Below are 21,785 nucleotides of genomic sequence, written 5' to 3' on the forward strand. Positions count from 1 at the left end.
AGTTGTTATAAGTTTTAACTGAACCAAGGTAAGAAAATTTACTAACATTTTCAAGTAAAAAATTATTGACAGTAAAATTCTTTTGACCAGTTGTTTTAAACGGTAAAATCTTTGTTTTCTTTACACTTATGGTGAGACCAAAGTGTTCACAGGCACATTCAAATTTATCAAGTAGAAGTTGTAGACCATTAGGAGAATGGCTGCAGCAACAGGCACCATCTGCATAAAGAAAATCATGAAGAAGAACCTTAAATATATTTGTCTTAGCTTTAAGTCTGGCCGGGTTGTACAGCTTACCAGTAGATCTACAATGCAATAAAACTCCTTCCATAAGATTAGGTTCAAAAGCTCTGCAAAGTAAATCCCAAATAGAAGAGGGGCAAGAACATCTCCTTGTTTTGTCCCGTTCTCGACATCAAATGAGTCAGACACTGCTTCATTGTACTTGACAGTAGCTTGCATTCCTTGATGGAAGGATCGGATAATATTTAATAGAGTAGGTGGACATCCAATTTTCCTTAGGATTTCAAAAAGACCGTCTCTATTAATAAGGTCAAAAGCCTTGGTGAGATCGATAAATGCCACGTAGAGTTGCTGTTTTTGCTCAACACATTTTTCCTGCAGCTGTATAATAGAGAAAATCATATCAATGGTAGATCTTCCAGAGCGAAAACCACACTGAGACTCTGGATATACCCTTTCCGCTAATAAAGGCAGCAGACGTTGTAGAACTACTTTTCCAAATACTTTTCCACAGATATTGAGCAGAGAAATGCCGCGACAATTATTTTATTTTCTATATTTCATAAAACAGTATACATTACTTAACTTGGTTACATTACAAAGTAATAAAAAATAATAATAAAGTAACCTTTTCAAGTTACAAAACATATATGGCTATTTTTATACATAAATATCAACAGTCTAGCTATTTTTAAAAACAATGTACTTTTCAATTTCTTTATACCTCTCATATACCGATTTAAAGTGATTTATGTGAGGTTTTTGTTCGTTAACTTTGCAGTTATAAATATACAATTTTACAATCAGTATTAAGTTATTAATTGCATAATTATTTCTATGATTTTCAATACCAAAACATATCCTTTCTTTATCTAAAGTCACTTTTCTTTTAAACTGTTGTTCAATAATAACTTGTATTTTCCTCCACATGACATCAATTATTTTGCATTCCACGAACATGTGCATTAAAGTTTGTTCTTTTTCTAAACAAAATTCACATATTGGTGATTCAACAATTGATATCTTATGTAGAAAAGAGTTAGTATAAAATGATACGGTGAATAAATTTGTATTGAAAGTTTTTAAGTTTCGAATTGATTGTGCATTTATGCAAAGTTGTGAATATCATATCCCATTGCAATTGTGTATTATCAAGTTCCTTTTCCCATCTGGACTCGATTCTATCGGGCACTGTTGCATATTTTTTAACGAAATGAGAATACAAGTGTTTACAGCTTCTTTTTGTTTTCATCAAATTATTTATTTTAGAATTTTCAATTATTAAATTTGATGGGTTTGTATCGGTATTCTCAATTTGTTTGCTTCCAGTGCCTTGGAATCGAGTGTACAATTTGATGGTAAAGTAAAAAATTTGGTTTAAAATTGTATCGTTCTTCGAATCCTTCTAAATTAAGAATTCGGTTTCTATGAGTCAAAATATCTTTAATGTATTTGATATTTTTGTCCCACCAACCTTATTTATACTGAATTCCTTGATTTCAAAACAAGAGTTATTCCATAAGGATTGTGATAAGATTTCTTTAACAGAGCTCAGTTCTCTGAAACTATACTCGCTCCAAGCTAATAGAACGTCTTTATTAAAACCATTGAACTGTTTAAGCATCGCGGAGGATTTTGAAAAGTTACTATAAAAAATAAAGTCGTTTCCAAAATTATGTAGATCTCTTTGAAAAAAAAGTTTCCATTTACCATCGTTTTTTCCTAGATATCTTTTAACAACATGCTTTTAGAGCTTGACAGTAACTTTGAACATGTGGCATTTTCAACCCTCCCTTTTCTAGTTCGTTGCTCATGATTTTCCTTTTTCATTTTATCAGGTGTTCCGTTCCATAAAAAATTAAACATCTTACTTTGTATATTATTGAAGAAATGATTTGGTGGGTCCGGTAAGTTTGAAAAGTGAAAAGTTAAAATTGGCAGAACCAGTGTTTTTATTATAGTAATTTTACCAAATAAGGTTAGGGATCTTTGCCTCCACATGTTTAATATTTCATCGATATCTTTAGATTTTTGTCGAAAATTTAAATCAAATATATTATCTAATTACTTGAAACATTTATACCAAGGTATCGTATGGGTTCGTTTAATAGTCCATATTATGTTTTGTTTGGTGGGAATTTTATAATCCGAATTTCTTAATGAGCCCAATCTCATTATATTACTTTTTTCATAATTTATCTTAAGCCCTGAGGATAAAGCAAATAAGTTCAAAGTGTCCATAATGGGCTTTATTGAATTGGAATCGTTTATATAAAATACCGTGTCGTCAGCAAATTGACTTAATTTAATGTTTACGTTATTATAGGATATACCTTCTATTTTTTCTGTTTGACGGACTGCATTGCCTAGGATTTCCCCACATAGAATAAACAAGTATGGTGATAGAGGGCATCCTTGTCGTAAACCACGACTAAGACTAAAAAATTCAGAATAAAACCCGTTATTAATAACGCAACTAAAAATATCATTATAAAAAAGTTTTATCAAATTAATAAATTTATTTTCAAACCCAAATTGTTCTAGTGCATAGTAAACAAAGTCCCATCTTATTTTATCGAATGCTTTTTCAAAATCTACAAAAAAAAGGAGATTCGGAAGATTATTTCTTTGTGCATGTTCAATAATGTCAAAGAGAAGTTTTATATTCTCGCCAATGTATCGTTCCTTAAGGAATCCAGTTTGATCAGGGCTAATCACAGATGGTAATACTCCTTTTAGTCGTGTCGCAATGGTCTTGGAAATGATCTTATAATCGATGTTCAGTAATGAGATGGGACGCCAGTTTTTTAACAACATTGGCGATTTCTCTTTTTTTGGAATCAATGATATTACCCCACGCCTTTGTGAAATAGAAAGACTTCCTTTTTTAAATGAGTATTTGAATGAATTTGTTAGGGTTTGGCTAATTTCAGTCCAAAAACATTTGTAAAATTCAGCTGGGAGACCATCGGTTCCTGGTGTTTTATTGTTATCCATTTCATTTAGGGCCTCAAAATAATCTTTTTCGGAGAATGGAAGTTCACATGTTTTATCTTCGTCACTAATTTTTTTATTTTTAATTTGTTTGAGGAAGGCGTGTTGTAAGTCGCTTTTTTCTTCAGATTTGTACAGTGTTTGGTAAAGACTTTTTCTTCATTTAATATTAGTTTTGGATCGGTTATTTCACCGTTCTCAGTAATAAGTTTTGTAATGTTTTTTTTTATTATAATTTCCACGTTCTAAATTTAGGAAGTATTTTGTATTCTTTTCACCTTCCTCCACATATTCGGCTCTTGATCTAATCATAGAACCACATGTTTTAAATTCATAAAGTTGTTCAAGTTCATTTTTTTTAATTTGAATATGTTCGTTTAGTGTTTGATCATTTTTATTGCAAAACTGCTCTTCTAGAATTTGTATTTCATTTTGTAATTTTTTAATGTTATTTTTTTTTCATTTATTTGTTTACTAGCAAATTTGATTGTTGTTCTTCTTATGTTACATTTTGTCATTTCCCAAATAGTGTTGGGTTATTTTCTGCACATTCTATCTTGGTGGTTTTTATTGTTTCTATAATATCCTTTCACGTAGTTGGGATCCTGTAATAAACTAGTGTTCAACTTCCAAAAACCAGGGCCTCTGTTGTGTATCAATCCATTTATTGAAAGTGTTATTAATGAATGATCAGTTTTAAAGCCTGATATAATTGCTGTGTCGCTCACGTGTGCCCATAGAGAATATAAGAAAATAATAAATTCTACAAAATATTGGTGGGGAGTGATTTGAGTGCCATGTAAATAATTGTTTCTTTGGGTTCTGTACTCTCCAAATATCAATTAAATCTAATTTGTCTATAACTTTATTAATTTGCTCGGTGCATTTTGGATGCGTTTGTCCCTTGCCATGTTTTTTATCGACGGACGAATTCAAAAGTGTATTAAAATCACCTCCAATGATAATTGGGTTTTTTCCTAATTCCTCAATTTTGTCACATAAAAGTTCAAACAAGTTACTGTCATCATTATTGAGTCCGTAAATGTTTGCAATGGTAAATGATTTTTCATTAATCGACATGTTTGCAATGATTATTCTACCATTGTCATCCTGATAAACATTATCAAATTTGTATGTAGCATTCGGTTTAAAAAGTACACATACTCCGGCAAAATTGGATGTGCCATTACTGAATAATATATTGTGCCTCCATTCTTTTCGCCATGTTGATTCTAATTCGCTTGTGCAGTGTGTGTCTTGTAAAAAATAAATGGAAAAAGGATGATCATGTAACGTCCGACGCTTAAACGAGTTTCTTAGGCCCCGTACCCGTACATTCAAACTACATATTTCTACATTTGCCATATTGACGTATGGTTGTTAAATGTTATTTTTGGTTTACTTTCTTTATAATCAATACTCAATATATATACATATACATATACTGTATATAAATACATATATACATACATACATACACATACACAATTCATACATTAAGTTAGTGATAACATATCTAATATAAAAGTACAAAAAAATAGTATGGCTTTTTTTTAAAATAAGGTAGCCAGGCCTAACTGGATCGACCTATTACCGCTAAACAACAGCTCCTCATGAGTAAGCATTGTTCCATAATAAGCAAAAAATAAACATACTATGCCTAGCCTACATATTTCCGGTACTTCACAAGTGAGCGATGTATTATACTTAAGAAGGTAGATAATAAATTGTTTTGGTGTGGAATTAGAAATTTGATGCATCATTAATAGCATTTACTGGATAAAGAAAAGAGTTTTGATTTTGATAGTTATTAACCAAAATAACCACGGTGTATTCGGCAATGCCTATCTGCCTGCACTGCATGACGCTGAGTACCGGCATTATATAGGCAAGAGTATTGTTATTCATGAACGTTATTTTATTGGTTCCTATTGGTTGATTGAAATTAGCAATATTGTCCAAATATGGTATGTCTTGGACATAGTATTTTTGCCATCGTTTACTGTGTAATCGTCCGTCTGCATTTATAATCTTATACAAATCATTACATTAATTTACAGTTAATAATCAATAATAATAAACATGTACATACATTTTTTAAGCAATGAATATCCCTTGAATGATGTTTCAAAGATAAAACGTTGGTTGCGAACCATCGTATTTGTAGTGACGTTAGCCATACAACTCATTGAGTATGGTACAGTATGTTGGCATGTACAGCATTGTTCATGAGCATCGTTCCATTGGTTTCTATTGTTTGGTTACTTAGCATGTACAAAATATGGTAAACGTAGAGCTTGGCATTTCAGCCATTGCTTTACTATACTGTTCAAAAGGCTACCTGTATTGCTATGATAAATGACTGTTTTACTATTACTACCTCTAGCCAATAAAAATAAAAAAACAAACATACACAATTTAACATACATTTGCAAAGTCATAGAATGTCAGACTAATGCAATACAATTATTGTTTTATAGGGCTTAGCAAAAAAAATTACTTGTTTCTCCTGTTATTATTGTTTATCTAACATATGTTTTAAACTGTCCATCATGTGTCTTGTACTTGATTACTGGTGGCACACTAGTAAAAGGGATAAAGGCAAACTTCACGTCCGATCTTTGCCTAATTTTTTCTAAATGTTTTTCTTTTAGTGTTTGTCTTAGAAGTCTTACCTTACGGGATACGTCATCGCTTATATAAATAGTGTTATTCTTTAATGGATTTCCTTTCAATGTTTTCGCTGCTTGGCTTAGAACAAATTGCCTGTCCACGTATCTCAACAGTTTACAGTGAATTGGTCTTGGTCTCCGCGATGATGAGCGCCTTGCAGGGGTTCTGTGAGCTCGTTCCACTTGTATGTCGTCCCCATTCTCAGCAACCATGATCACCTTTATTCTTGTACAGAGTGACAATGGATGCATTCTTGAAATCCTGTGGAACTTTACCAAGAGACCAACAGAGACTAATAAGCTCATGCAGCTGATGTATTAGAGTCAGGCCTCCTGCTTAAACAATTTCAGTTTGTATACCATCATCACCAGGAGCCTTGCCTGAAGACAATTGCTTTACTGCTGATCGTACTTCATCAATAGTTGGGTAGGCATCAAGTTTCAACTTATTTGGTAAATTTTGAACATTTCTGAGTTCCTCCTGATATACAGGCATCTTAGTTTGGCAAAATTCTGAGTAATGTTCTACCCATCGGTCCATCTGTTTCTTCTGATCGATTATCACATTACCGTTTCGGTCTTTTTGTGCTGTTTTCTTTTGCACTGGCCCAATGGCTTTTCGGATTCCTTCATACATTCCCTTCAAATGCCCTTCATCAGCATCTTGTTGTATCTGAGCACTAAGTTCCTCCCAGTACTCGTTAGTGCACTGGCGCACAGCTCGTTGAACATCAGCCCTTGCTAAACGTAGAGAAGCAAGATTATGCCGTGTAGCGTGAGTCTTGTATTAGCTAACAGAGCTGTGCGTTTCTTCTCAATGACGGGCAGTAACTTTTCAGACTTTTCTTCAAACCAGTCTTGGTTGTTTTTTGTTTTCTTACCAAACACTTGCACAACAATTGCAGTTTTCATTTTCCCCCAGTATTCAATATTTTTGCAATCATCTTGCTAATTGATGTTCAAACTTTGCACATTTATTAGTGTCAGATGTTTCCTTGACATTGATCTTCAGAAGAGGGTGATGTTTGGTGTTTGGTTTTTGGTATTTGCTTTTGCACAATTTTTAGTCAACTGCAGACCAGAGAGTGGTCTGTTTCACAAACTGCACTATGAAACGTACAAGCATTTTTAACATAATTTAAGGAAGAACGGCGTGTGATTATCAAGTCGAGCTGATGCCAAGGTTTTGACCTAGGGTGTCGCCATAAAACTTTGTGAGAAGTCTTTGATTTGAAAAATGTGTTAGTTACGGAAAGTTTGAAGTATGAGCATAATCCAAGAAGCTTGTCCATTTTCATTTAGCTTTCCAACACCAAAATTCCCTAAGCATGCTGGCCATGCGGTCCTGTTGTCACTAACTCGAGCATTAAAATCACAAAGCAAAATTAAAGGTGTTTTCTCAGGAATGCTCTTAATAAAAGAATGCAGATATTGATAAAACTGATCTTTAACCTCGTCGGAACTCGTAAGTGTTGGTGCATACAAACTCAAGATGACAGGTGACTCAATAGAGTTTGAAAGCCTAATTGCAAGCAACCTCTCATTACTACCTTCTAATACTACAACATCTCTGAACAAGCTATTCTTGATGGCAAAACCAACTTCATGCTGCCTCACACAGCCAGTATTATTCCCTTTCCATATAAACGTATAGGCCTAGTTACTTTCCTGCAGTGAACCAAATTCTAGCAAGCATGTTTCTTGAAGAGCAACAATATCAAGGTCAAGAAGTAAGAGCTCAGAGTCGATGACTGCTGTTTTTCGTGCATCATCTATTTTCTGCAGATCATTATTTAATCCAGTTCTAAGAGTACGAATATTCCATGTACAAAGTTTTAAATGAAGCTTTGTTTTATAATTATTTCTATTTCTAATTTTCCTTTTTGTCTTGGGTACATTCAATCTAACTGCCTGTCAGGCTAATTAAAACCATAAGTCCCACGCACCCAGTGAGACAAGCAGTCGGTGGCGGAATAGCACCTAACTGGCTAGGGGCTGCCCAGCTTAAGGCGGGCGATATCTATTCAATGGAATTAAATAATCCCTTCCACTGTTGAGATCGACCCCTGGCGTCAAGTCCTACGCCAATCGGACAACAAACTTATAACCGGTAACTGACGATCCACATGTCGATCCTTTGTACAAACAAAGTTGGAGTGGCCTCTCTAAGTATGCCAGGGCATAATATATGGAACCCTGAGCTGCCCAATTATCAGGAATCCCCTCTCGGCATTACTACAGTAGTAGTGTCCAGTGGAATGGAAACCAATACAACTGGTACTAGATCTGTTGCAGAAGTTGCCAGAAAAGTAGAACAAAGTTCACTAACATGCCTTACAGGACTTCAGCTCCGAGTGAGAAAACTAAACCCTACCAGACACTACCTGGATATTTCTATGGTTTAAGGGCTGCTCTTTTATGAGAGAGCTAACTAACTCATACTACCATAGGCCTGAAGAGCCTGAAACCTGCCTTACTTGGTTAAACCTACTAGGGTCAAGTGTCCCCGCCAGTATAGCTTTCAGACTTGATGACAACTAGACCTATGGTAATATTGTAGCTGATACAGGTTGTATCGGAATACAGCTTGACCGATAGCAGTCCTGATGTTTTGACTGACCTGATACAGATTGTATTACTGATTCATAAAACATTACATACATTGAACTTATTCATAAAATAGAGACGTTGGTTACATTTGGTAGTAGTCTGGGCTCCAGATGGAGTTTTGTCTTAATATTAGTAAAAATATAAATATTTTTGCACATATGGCATTTCATACGCGTATTACTTCAGTTTGGATACTCCGTCTGGGGAAACACGCACAAGTCACATGGTTTGACACCAAGTATTCATGGTGCATAGATTATCCAGTTGACTAGTTTCAGCCGCATGCGATTGGCTACTCACTCGTACGCTGTTTTAATATTTGTATTTTAGAATTTTAAAGACTCAACAACTAAGATGATGCGCATGTGCTATGTTACGTTTAGACAATGCGTGGAGACGTACACACGTGTGTACTATTGTACATTGATGAAAGTTTGTGAAGGCTAGAAATGATTTTAGTTGTCGATCTGGTAAACATTTGATGGGATTTTCTCACAAGAACATGAAAACTCGTCTTGTATTGATAATGATAGGCTAGCTTCTCCGCAAATCAAACATTGAATGGATTTATTATGCGGAGATTATTTAATTCCCACCCGGCGTCTGTAATTTCCCCTCACTTAAGCTTACCTTTCCGAAGTTGTTACAATTTCGGCAGTAATAAAGAACGTTTAAAATCGATGACATTTATTAACTCCGTAATATTGCAGAACTTTAGGTTTCAAAACACATGATTTTAACTATAAAAATCTCATCTTGTTTCAAAATGGAGTTGGTAAGTGATTTATTTACACAAACAAACACTTCACCATACACTTTCTATTTGCACGACGGATTGAACATGAACAAATTTATTCACCAGGCTATACATATTTTTTAGTCACATGATACATTGGTCTATTAAATCACACAACTGTACTACATCGAATAGTTTATTATTACATTACAGTACCTTAATTTTAATATACTTACTAAAATTCATGACAACAATATTTTATATGCATATATAGGTCTAGAATATAGGAAGTAGCCCCTACCCCCACCGTTTACGTACAATACATGTTTTACTTTGTAAAGAAAAAAAATTTGTCCTAGAAATTTACGATGTCTGTTTAGGAATTAGCTTTGTTTAAAAAATCAGTTCGCCGTCAAGTCTATTAATTGGAAAGAATATGAAATCATCTACACATGCATCACAATGATATTTTATTATCCATTTCATGGTTGTTAAAAATCAATAGTGTAAAAAATAAAGGCAAGTTGCGGCGTGCATGCAAATAGCAGAAGTGTCAGCCTTTTTGTAAGGTCGTGCATGCCTGTGGCGGATCGAGTGTGGGTTGGACAGTCTAGGGGTAGGCTAGCTTTCACATTAATTTCTGGTTTGTTCTCCCAATTTCGATTTTGGTATTTCATTCTTTAATCGTCTATTACTAACTTGACGTATGATGTCCGAAACGATATAGTGGGTTTAACCTAAGCAATTTAACTATCAAAGCAAAGACAACTTGTTGATACTAGCGGTCAAAGAAATCAAAACAACAACAATGGTGACATCTTCCGGTGGGTGGCCGATGACGCAGTAAATAACCAAGCGCTGATAGGTTGAATTTTGTCTCTGTATATAACAGTGTCATATCAAAAGGCAAATTACTGAAAAAATGACATGAAATGAAAAAAGGTCTAATATACCATGAGATACCGAGTTGGTCGAAATTAACGTGATAAAGATCACGTTAACGACTTCCTGCAAGTTCACATAGAACATCATGATAAAGAAACTTATGATAATTTCTGAATGTGAACCTAGCTACTGACAAATACCCATCCCTCCATTCCATTAACTCCCTACTCTTTTCAAACAATGCACCAGAATTCCTGTTTGAAGTTCTCATCTGACCAGACTTGGTGTACCACAACTATGGCAGAGAAAAGCCCTCAACCGGTGCTAATTTTATGGCTATAGCTTGCAGTTCCCCTGCCTTATCTGCTCAAACAATTGACTTAACAGTTTTATTACACAATAAATTTGTTTTTGTGTTTTTCATAATTCTTACCTAAAGAAAAAGCATCCGACTGTCCAATGGTGATCCAGGAATAAATTGATTGATAAGTACAGAAACAACATAGCAACAGGATCATTAAAGAGGCGGAGTATATAAATGGAATGTATCCGATATGATGCACAACACATAAAGAAAAGTACATACGGAGGAACCTGAAATAAGATTAAGATAAACCTGTGGTTTAGTTTAAACATTCAAAATAATCCATGCAGTATCGACATTCATTATTTTGTCTAGTAGGTTCAGCTGGACAGTCCAAACATAGGATTGTGACATTTTATGGTCCACACATTTATACAAAGGAATATGTATGTATGCATGTACAGTATACATCATTTTGTATGAAGAAGTACAAAAGCGGATGATGTAAATAGTCATAGTGTACAGTATATGAAATGGTGCATTTTACCTTTTTGGTTCTTTGGTAGATCCTGAAAACTAGTAATAAATTTATGATATAAACAGCAGCAAAGATATACTGGGCAACCTTAATGTTTCTTCCATGATCCGTAGCATAATAAAATCCAATAAAGACGTACACAAACCCTGCCGGATATCTGAAACAAAAGAAAACTATTACAAATATAACTAGATTTGAACTCGTCACTTTGATGAGTTCGGGTTATCCGCGCAAACTCAACATGTACCACATACGTTAAAATATGAACGCCGACAATTATTATACCATCCTATGACATGAATTGTTGTATCTTACAGTATTTACAGAATACACTGTATATGTTATATAAAGCGTAGCATAGATAAAATTACGAGACCCATCTTTTAAAACCAAAAAACACGATGACGTCATCAAATTGACATATAAAGATAACTATTTTAGAAGATAATTATCTGAATAATTACACTAATAAAATTTGATCAATTTTGGGCACGTAAAAGTGAGATGCGCTCTCGTTTAAAAGCAATGAACTTTTACTAAAGAGATAGAAAGCTGACTTTTTGAATTCAACTGGCCATGATGACGTCATGACATCAGATAGACAAAATTTTTATATGAATTCATATCTACAATTCAACAACTTCCATAAAAGTTTCAATCATGTGGGTCACTTTTCATTCCGATGAGCTATAACAGATTAAAATATACTGTAAAGATGAAATTAAGTAACTCCAGTTATTCTAATACTTTTATATGATGACGTAATAAAAAATACAATTTGTGTAACTCATGTGAAAGACATTTTGATTAAGAAAGAACATATTAAAATCTAGGAGAAAAATGGGAACGCATTATAACGTGATGTGCTCTATTAAATTGGATTAACTAGTACAAAAGTGAAACAAATTCAATTTTTTTAATTCGAGTGACCATATGGTGACAAATTGTACATGAATTGATATCTACAACTCATTAGCTTCTATAATACATTTTTAAAATTGGGGGTAACCACCCATCCCGAGGAGCTATAACTGATTAAAAATATGTATTTATGACAAATTTGCATTAAATTACCTATTCTTCAGCATTTGATTATTAAAGTTTAACGTGCACGTGCGTCGTTATTTTGCAATTAAAGTTCATTAAAATTAATGAAATCTGCTACAGAAGATATACAGACAGAAAAGCACAAATCAATTTAAAAAAACATTTTCCTCTTTGTACAAGCTGTGCGTGCGCAAAACGCAAACAAATTAGAACATTTTGAAATGTTTAAAATAACTTAAATGAATGCGAAATTGATTATAAATTAATTTTGTGCGTAGCACGCCATTTCTATCATGTCAAAAGTTGCTTCATATTATGAAATTTGTTTTCAGAATTTATGAGCAACCATAACATTTTATAAAATCGCACGTAACTTATCCTGAGTGACTCTAATGTCATATAACAAAGTTTCTTGCACATCTACAGGTCACCCTTGTGGAAAGTGCGGAAAACCAATAAACTGTAACCATAATATAGGTTGTTAAACATACCTGTATATGTTTTTTAATAAGTGCACTTCACTTTTTAGTGAGGGTCTTGCTTGGGTTCCAGAATGATTAATGTAGTGGGTTTTATAGACCATATTTAATATGAAACTGGTTTTTTTTTTGTGCCAATAGCCTAAAGCCTGTTTTCCCATTGACGAAACATTACGACTAGTTGCGTTGAGTTTAAAATTTTTAAAGTTGAAAATAAAATACCGATGATGACGATGATCGAGCTGGACCACTAATATTTACAAGCGAGCGTTGTTGGGACACGCGGACGTGAAGTATTACAAAACAAAGGCCGGCCACGCGCATCCGGGGCCTAGGACATGCTTTCGTTGATATCTTAATCTAGGCTTACACTAAAGATATGATGATTACTGCCTTTCTGCTGAAAAGTCTGCCGACATTTCCGCTTGGGCTGCTCCGTAAATCTTTTTTACCAGTTTCTTCAAGTCTGATCTTTCATTGGCTAGTTCTTTAAGTTGTTTCATGTCTTTCTTGGTTTTCAATTGTCTGGGATACTTGATGTTTGTGTTCTGCTTATAAAGGGTGAGTAGGTCGTTGCTGAGAGTTATTGGTAGGGTGGTTCTCGGTCTTCCTCGAAATTTTATATTAGTAGTGTGGCTGAAAAAATAGCTTATTGCTGTGTTGGCTGGTGTACATGGGTCTTGTCTGTGACCCAATAGTCTCCATCTTGCGTCGACTATTTCTAATGAAATCGGTTTTGTTCCTGTCCTTCTGTATAAATTTATGTTCGATATCCTGTCTGGGAACCTGATACCTATGATTTTGCGAAGTTGCTGTCTGTGAAATGTGTCGAGTTTATGTGCTTCTTCTTTTGTGAGTCCCCATGTTTCAGAGTTGTAGAGTAATATACTTTTAACTAGTGAGTTGTACAGCTTGATAAATATTAAATTTAATTGGTTTAATAATATAATTTAATTTGACTTACACTTGTTGTTTTTGAAATATCAGACCTTAAAAGTGTACAAAAAAGGTGAAAAACATACTGCTCCGTAAATCTCTTTGTAAAAATTCAAGAATTGTCAGCGCGTACTAATTTTTTTTTTAAATTGCAATGACGTAATTCAGTTTTAACGATTGTAATGAGGTCAACTTTAACGAATGCAGATTTCATAGTTTTAAACTAAAGATATCTTGGTGCGCCATAAAAATGTTTATATGAATTCATATCTACAATTCAACAGCTTCCATAAATTTTTATCATGCCGTTTACTTTTTATTCCAAGGAGCTATAACAGATTGAAATATACTGTATAGACGAAATTAAGTAGGTCATTGATTGATTGAGAAAGAACATAAAATATTGGGCAAAATGGGATTAGCATAAGCACAATTCGCTCTATTAAATGGATTAACTAGTACAAAAAAGAAAAAAATTCAATATTTAAAATTAGAGTGGCCATATGGTGACGTCAGAAAATCCGGTAGGTACAAATTTACATGAATTGATATCTACATCAGCTTCCATAATACTGTACATTAAAAAAAATTGGGCCCTTTTAACCAGACATCCTGAGGAGCTATAACTGATTAAAAATAGGTATATTTTTGAACACATTTGCACTAAATTATCTTTTTTTTAACACACGATATGCACATGCGTTGTTATATGAAATCTACTGCAGGTGGTATAAAAACCAAAAATCAATTGCAAAAACATTTTTATACGCTTTGTGTGAGCTATTTTGAAAAATTTTGAAATGTTTAAATGACCTGAAATGTATGCGGTTTTGATTGGAAATTAATTTTGCGCATTTTGAAATTTCAAATAACTCATAATTTTTTGCGTAGCACACCATTTTTATCATGTCAAAAGTTGCTCCATATTATGAAATACACTTTCGTAAAGTTTTATTGAAAATAATTTTTTGCTCAGAATTTATGAGCAACCATAAATTTCATAAAATCGCGGGTAACTTACGCTGGGTGACTCTAACGTCATATAACAAAGTTTCTTGCACATCTACATTTAGAGGTCACTTTGACGAGTTTGGGTTATCCGCGCAAACGCAACATGCACATTAAAATATGAACACCCACAATTATTATGCCATCCTATGTCATGAATTTAAAATATGTTCACAGTGCTGAATTGTACCATTTTTGTTTGTCAGGTTCCTCATGTATGAAAATAGGGGTTCCATAGGATTTTAATGCCCAACATGAGATTTCACTTGATTTTACTTTATTATGGTGCTAGGATACCAAAAATGCTAGGTAACAAATTTTTTCAAACTGGATATCACATCAAACTCACTTTTCAACACAAATCCTCCAAAATACATTCATAACAAAAAGTCTTAGTAATACCGTAATTTCAAAAGAAGTCAATAAATATATACACTCCGAGTATTTTGATACCAATCATGTCGATAGACCAAAGGGTTATGGATATAGGGCCATTTGGGCGCCATTTTGAACTTGGGGCAGTTACCATGGTTATGGAATGGTGAAAATTGTTGGTATCCTATCACCATAATTAAAAGTGAAATCAAGTGAAATCTCACTTTGGGCATTAAAATCCTACGGAAATACATGAGGACCCCGACTAACAGTATTAACGGAATACACTGTACATATATCAGTGTAGCATAGATGAAATTACGAGACTCATATTTTAATCCCATTTTTAACATGATTAACGTCATTAAAATGTAACATAAAGATAGCAAATTTAGAAGATAATTATCTAAATAATTACATTAATAAAAATTTGAAGAATTTTGGGCATGAAAAAGCAAGATGCACGCTATTTTAAAATGCGATGAATTTATTACGAAAGATATTAAAATCTGACTTTTTGAATTCAACTGGCCATATGATGACATCAGATAGACAGACACAATTTTTATAGGAATTCATATAATTCAACATCTTCCCTAATAAGTTTTAATCATGCTGGTCACTTTTCATTCTGAGGAGCATAACAAGTAAATAATTAAGTAAGTCACGTTATTTAAATTTTTTAATATGATGACGTAACAAAAATTACAATTTTTTTTAATGCATGTGAAAGAGAATTGAGAACAGAACATAGTAAAATCTAGGGCGAAATGAGGTAAGCATAAGCGCAATGCGCTCTATTAAAGGGAGTTCCAGGTATAATTTATATAAGCGCCCAGTGAAGCAGAACGAAGGCTGTGAAATGAGGCCAGATTACAAGTGCAGCTACAGCAAAATCACACTGTGGTTACAGAATAGGAAATTTGTGAAATGGTAAATCTTCCGACGACTCGTTATCATTAACCATATCAATTACTTTTGTAAAATTATACTTATCTGATGTAATTTTAGTCGGTCTTCCCATTTATAAAGTCATTATTCTATGAAAATTCATCACAATTGTGTAAAATCATTTGGAGATTCAGTTTACATTTGCTCGTTTTTCGCACTGACTCAGAGAAAAGCCTTCAAAATAAACGAAGCGTAACATATACTTTACATTCCTGCTGAGGAGCGAGGCGACAATACACATGCTCTCTGTCCATGCCTGGCATTGTCTTGTGATAAGTAGATACAGTATACAATACCAAACTGGTCGGGTCGAGTATACCCCGTCTATAATCACAACATGAACGATGTACAGTATTTGATTGAAGGTCGACTCGACGGGTGTCACGAAACCTAAGACCACGAAAGCTAAGACCCACTAAGACCTAAGATCACGAAAGCTAAGACCCAAGACCTAAGATTACAAATATTTATCTTTCGCACCTGCCTTGTATTTTAACTCTAACATTTATTCTGAATACCACACCTTAGAATTAGCACTTCTATGAAAAATAATCACATAAAAAGTAACAAATACATTTTTAAATTTATGATTTTACAGACGTTTTTCTCGCACACATACTGTTTGCGAATTTCGCATGACTAGCCTAGGCCAACCCCATGTCCAATATTTTTGTTTTTATGGAACGTCAAAAGAGCAAAAATTATATAGAGGGCTGAAAACTCTGTGCAGTCCATCTATTTTAACGCATTTCTTAGTGAAAATCAGTACGAAGGAATAAATACTCGAAAATAAATTTTAATTTCAAAATCATGATAAAAAGTTTCTTGTTTCGTTTTCTTTCTGTTTTTATACTTATTATTGTTGCTCTTTTGGCGCTCCATAGAAACAAAAATATTGAGCATGGGGAGGAGTTACAGTATAGAAAGAAACACGTCTGTAAAATCATCAATTTAAAGGATTTGTTTTTATATGTTTTTCCTTCTTAAAGTACTTATATAAGTCCCAATTTTAAAGTGTGGTATTCAGGGTAAAGTTATTTGACAAATTTGGAGTCAAAATACAAGGCAGATGCGAATAAATACAATACAGTTCTTCCCGTTTATACTACGACAATTCTGTGGCAACATTTACTATGCTGTTGTTAAGTGGTGATGTGGAGCCTAATCCAGGACTTTGTCGAAGTAAAGTATTATTCATACTTACAGTCACTTGCTAACGAAATGAAAAATAACAACAACAAATTTTGGTCTTGGATGAAGAAGTCTTATAAATCAAATGACTCGCAGCCTTCAGCATTAAATCATGGAGGTTCTTCAGTGTATTCGCCTAATGAAAAGGCCGATGTTTAATAAGTATTTCCACTCTATTTTTAAAACTGGTGGTACTAGTTCATCTGTTGATGTTATTTACACTGATTTTTCGAAAGCCTTTGACCTCGTCTCCTATCAACTTCTTGTCCATAAACTTTCCAAATTTGGTATTTCTGGCCCTATCCTTAAATTATTTGTTAGTTACCTTGATTTCAGGCAACAACACGTTATGTTTCAAGGTCAAGCTTCTGATTGGCTCACTGTTTTGTCTGGGGTCCCCCAGGGCTCGATCCTTGGTCCCCTCTTATTTAATATCTTTATCAATGATCTCCCTTCTAATCTTTCTTCTTCTTGCTTACTTTTTGCGGATTATCTTAAACTCTTTAATACTATCAATGGCCCTAATGATACTGTTTCCCTTCAGATGGACCACCACCTGGAAGCTGAGTTTAAACTTACCAAAATGCAAAATTATGACGATTACTAAGAAAAGACAATATCCAATATGATTACAGCATTAATAATCATGTTTTGGAAAGAATTGACCGTCATAAAGATCTTGGTATTATTATCGACTGTAACTTAAATTTTATTCCTCAAGTTGATGCTGCTGTTAGTAAAGCAAATAGAATGCTAGGCATGATACGTCATAATTGCTGGTGTTTTAAAAATTCTAATACATTAATTCATTTATATGTTTCTCTTGTCCGTCCCCATCTTGAATACTGTAGTGTTGTGTCTAATTCGTTTTCGTCTGCTCATAGTACCCGTCTTCAAAGAGTCCAAGATCGTTTTGTTCATTTTTGTGTATTCTACTTGTAAGTTTGATCTTCAGTTTTTGTATAAATGTATGAATTCCCGTTTCAATTGTAATTTTATCTCCTTGTTTTCCTGTCATGTTAAAGCTGTTGGTTGTCGTACTCGTAATTCCAAATGTAATCTTCTTTATGTGCCGTATTGTCGTGTCAATGTTACCAAGAATGGATTTATCTCACGTATTTGTCTTCTTTTTAATAATTGTGTTGTTAAAGATAATTCTATTGATCTCTTTTTTGACCGTTATAATTGTTTTTGTAATAAAATTAGTAAAATTGTTTAATTTTGTATTGTTAGGTTTTAAGATTTATATATATTTATATGGTATAGTTTATTCCATTGTGTAAGGGGCGGGTTTGCCGCTGTTGAATGAATAAAATAAAATAAATAAAAATAAAATAAGGAAAAACATCCTCCGTACCAACACAATGGAGTAAATATATACCAACAAACAACCCGTCAAGTTTGTTTGTTGTAAAGAAAAAAAAAATTTACTCAACAGGCGAAAATAATATATGTTTATCTACTGTATGTTTTGCGGTGGTATTTAATTATATTTATGGTAATAAATGAAACCGACTATGTTTAAAATTATGTATGGATAAACAAGTATTGTTTTTAAGCTGTAGTATATCTTAGAATTTGTAATCTTAGGTCTTGGGTCTTTAGCTTTCGTGATCTTACTGTAGGTCTTAGGGGTTTTAGCTTTAGTGGTCTTAGGTTTCGTAACACCCTCGACTCGACCTACCGGAATGGTACAGATAATATAGCTCGAATGAGAGAGTTGGAATATTGTAAACATACGTATTGCCAATTTGCCAACGATATTTTAAAAGCAATTTTAAAACCAGAATCCTCCTTTAAACAGGATTCTAGTACTAATTCAAACAAAACCCCTATTTTTAAAATTTGAATGGCCATAAGGTGACGTTAGATCATCCTGTAGATATAAATTTTACATGAATTAGCAATTCTCATCGGCTTCCATAATAAATTTTTTTAAATGGGGTAACCAGCCATTCTGAGGAGCTATAACCGATTAAAAATAGGTATATTTTTGCACAAATTTGCATTAACTTATTTATAAATGGATTTTTAGCACATAATTATTCAAGTTTAACAATCAAAGTTCATCAAAATAAATTTACTACAGAAGGTATGAAAAACAATAATCAATTGCAAAAACAAGTGTGTGCGCAAAACGGCAACAAATAATTTGAAATCCTTCAAATGGCCTGAAATGTATGCGAAATTGATTAGAAATTATTTTGCGAATTTTGAAATTTGTAATGTGTACTCGCGTAATTTTTTGCATAGCACGCTCTTTTTATCATGTCAAAAGTTGCTCCATATTATGAAATACAATTCTGTAAAGTTTCAATGATAAATAAAAGTCAACCATAAAATTTCATAAAATTACGCGTAACTTGTGCTGCGCGACTCTAATGTCATATAACAAAGTTTAAGGTCAATATTTTGACACAGTTATACAATCTTAATGTTGACAAGAATGAGAGATATGCGTGCAATAAAATTTGTGGAAAGAAAGAAGAATAAGATATGAACTTGTCACTCTGATTAGTTAGTTATTCAGACAATAAACGCCACGTGCATGTCATACGTTGGAATATTGCACACAGAAAAAGATTATGGCATTATGAATTGAGGAATATAATATGTTGTTATAGTGCTGAAATCTGTCTATTTTGTGTCATATACTACAGTATACACAGTATAATCTGTATATGTATATAAACATACAGTGTAGAATAGGTGAAATTACGAGACCCACCATTTATTGAAATTTATAACATGGTGACGGTATCAAAATAAAACACGAAGATAGCAATTTTAGAAATTTGAATATGTAAAATATAGATGCGCACGCTCTTTTAAATGTGATGAACTACGTTGCAAAAGATGAAAATATGACTTTTTTTATTCTACTGGCCATATGATGACTTCACAACATTTGATTGGAAAAATGTTCACATGATTTCGTATCTACAAACCAATAGCTCCCAGAAACGTTTTAATAATGATTATCTCTTTTTAATCTGACGAGCTAAAAAAAAGATTGAAATTTACTGTAAAGATGAAAATAAGTGGCTCACGTTATTTAAATTTTTAGACATTATGACGTCATAACAAATTTTTTTTTTAACTCATGCGAAAGATAGTTGATCGACATAGACAATATTAAAATATCGAGGGAAATGGAATACGGATAAGCGATGCGCTCTATTGAATGTGATGAGCAATAACGAAAGAGACAAATCCTATATTTTACATTCGTATGGCAATACGATGATGTCACAACATCCGAGAGGTAAAGATTTGGCATAAATTTATATCTAAAACATATCTGCTTACATATTAAGTTAAAAAAATTGGGGGTCACCATTGATCCTGAGGAGCTATAATAGATTAAAAATAGGCATAATTTTGACAAATTTTTTGTAACTTTTTCAACTAAAAGGCACGCAAATGATCTAAATCAAGTGTTTGTATGACGTCATTTTAATTTGAAATGATTTGAATTTGAATTGGGATTTTCCAGCTTTTCCTAGTCATTTTTAAAAAGATTGACTAGGAAAGGCTGGAAAATCACAATTCAAAAGAAAATAACACGCGCTGGAATTTTTGACATGCGCAAAATGTCATAAATCCCGTAGAACGTTTATTAGAATTTAAAAAATGTTAAATGTGCGTGCGCATTCTTGTAAAACATGCCATTTTTAGTGCACAAAAAGTTGATTTTGATAACAATTAACTTTCACCAAGTGTCAATAAAAAATGACTTTTATTTTTTATCCTATGATCAATCATTGAAATTCATTAAAAATCTGACGTCATTCACAAATAGGAGGTGCACAACTTCATGTAAATGTCGATATTTTGACAAAGTTACGATATGTTCTGTTTAATGTTTTAGAAACACGCGACGCACAAAAATGACAAAGGAAAGAAGCATAATACAGAAAAAAAATATGATGAAACAGTTACAAGGAGTTATCCGCTACTAAGCGAATAACTAATAAAGAAGATGAAAAAAGGGTTATCCGCAACAAAAGTTGAGGATAACAAAAAAAAAAAGATCCTGACAATAACAAGGGATTATCCGCCAAGTGCGGACAACCAATGAAAGATACATACACAAGTGGACCTGTGCCTCCTTTAAGCTGCATATAATCATATGTTCCATTTATGACTCCCTCTACCTCTTGCATGTAAGCCTCCCAATCAATTTCAGTATCTGTAAGAATGTGAAAAGGGTTACAATACATAGTATATGTTTGAACAGTAGTTGGGTAAAGCTGACCAAACAAGCCCGTAGCCAGGATTTTTACAGGGGGTTCTTTGTTCCCAAATAAGGGCCCTTCCCTCTCCATTATGGGGATTACCTTTACCCTTTTTAATATTTAATATCAAATGTATGTGAATTAATGTTCGCCCACCATGCCTCCACCCTTCCCCTGGCAAATACAATGCAAACAGCCTGGCGTATAACAGAGCCTTGTTGGGTCACATGCAAAAAGAACTTTGTTACATAACCTCTCACATCCAGTGACAAGTACATGTATCTTAACAAATATAAGAGTTCCTTGGCCCAGGAAAATACTATGCCTAGTCTAGTTTGAAAGGGCACTTCATGAAAAGGGAGGTTCATTTGAACCCTAGGAACTCCCCTGGCTACGGGCTTGGAATAGTAATAAATACAAAACTAGCATAAAAATAGAATTGAATTTGTCACTTTGACGAATTATAGGTGATCATTTTTATAATTTAATTGACATTAATATTTTTTAAACATGCACGTATGTTAACATATGATCGGAAAATGTTGATGTATGCCATCCTATTGCCTTATAGTGCTGAG

General features: G+C 33.4%; 1 protein-coding gene across 1 annotated transcript in view; it reads right to left on the reverse strand.

Annotated features, from left to right (window-relative positions):
* Positions 1 to 21,785, reverse strand: part of LOC140044979 (dol-P-Man:Man(5)GlcNAc(2)-PP-Dol alpha-1,3-mannosyltransferase-like) — a 57,803-nt gene that overhangs the window by 21,630 nt on the left and 14,388 nt on the right. The window contains exons 2-4 of the mRNA XM_072089698.1: positions 21,062 to 21,161; positions 10,992 to 11,139; positions 10,574 to 10,734 (exon numbers count right to left, since the gene is read on the reverse strand). Coding sequence (XP_071945799.1) covers positions 10,574 to 10,734; positions 10,992 to 11,139; positions 21,062 to 21,161 — 409 coding nt within the window. The remainder of the gene's footprint in view (positions 1 to 10,573; positions 10,735 to 10,991; positions 11,140 to 21,061; positions 21,162 to 21,785) is intronic.

This window comes from Antedon mediterranea, chromosome 3 (genome assembly GCF_964355755.1).
Source record: "Antedon mediterranea chromosome 3, ecAntMedi1.1, whole genome shotgun sequence".
Taxonomy (NCBI): domain Eukaryota; kingdom Metazoa; phylum Echinodermata; class Crinoidea; order Comatulida; family Antedonidae; genus Antedon; species Antedon mediterranea.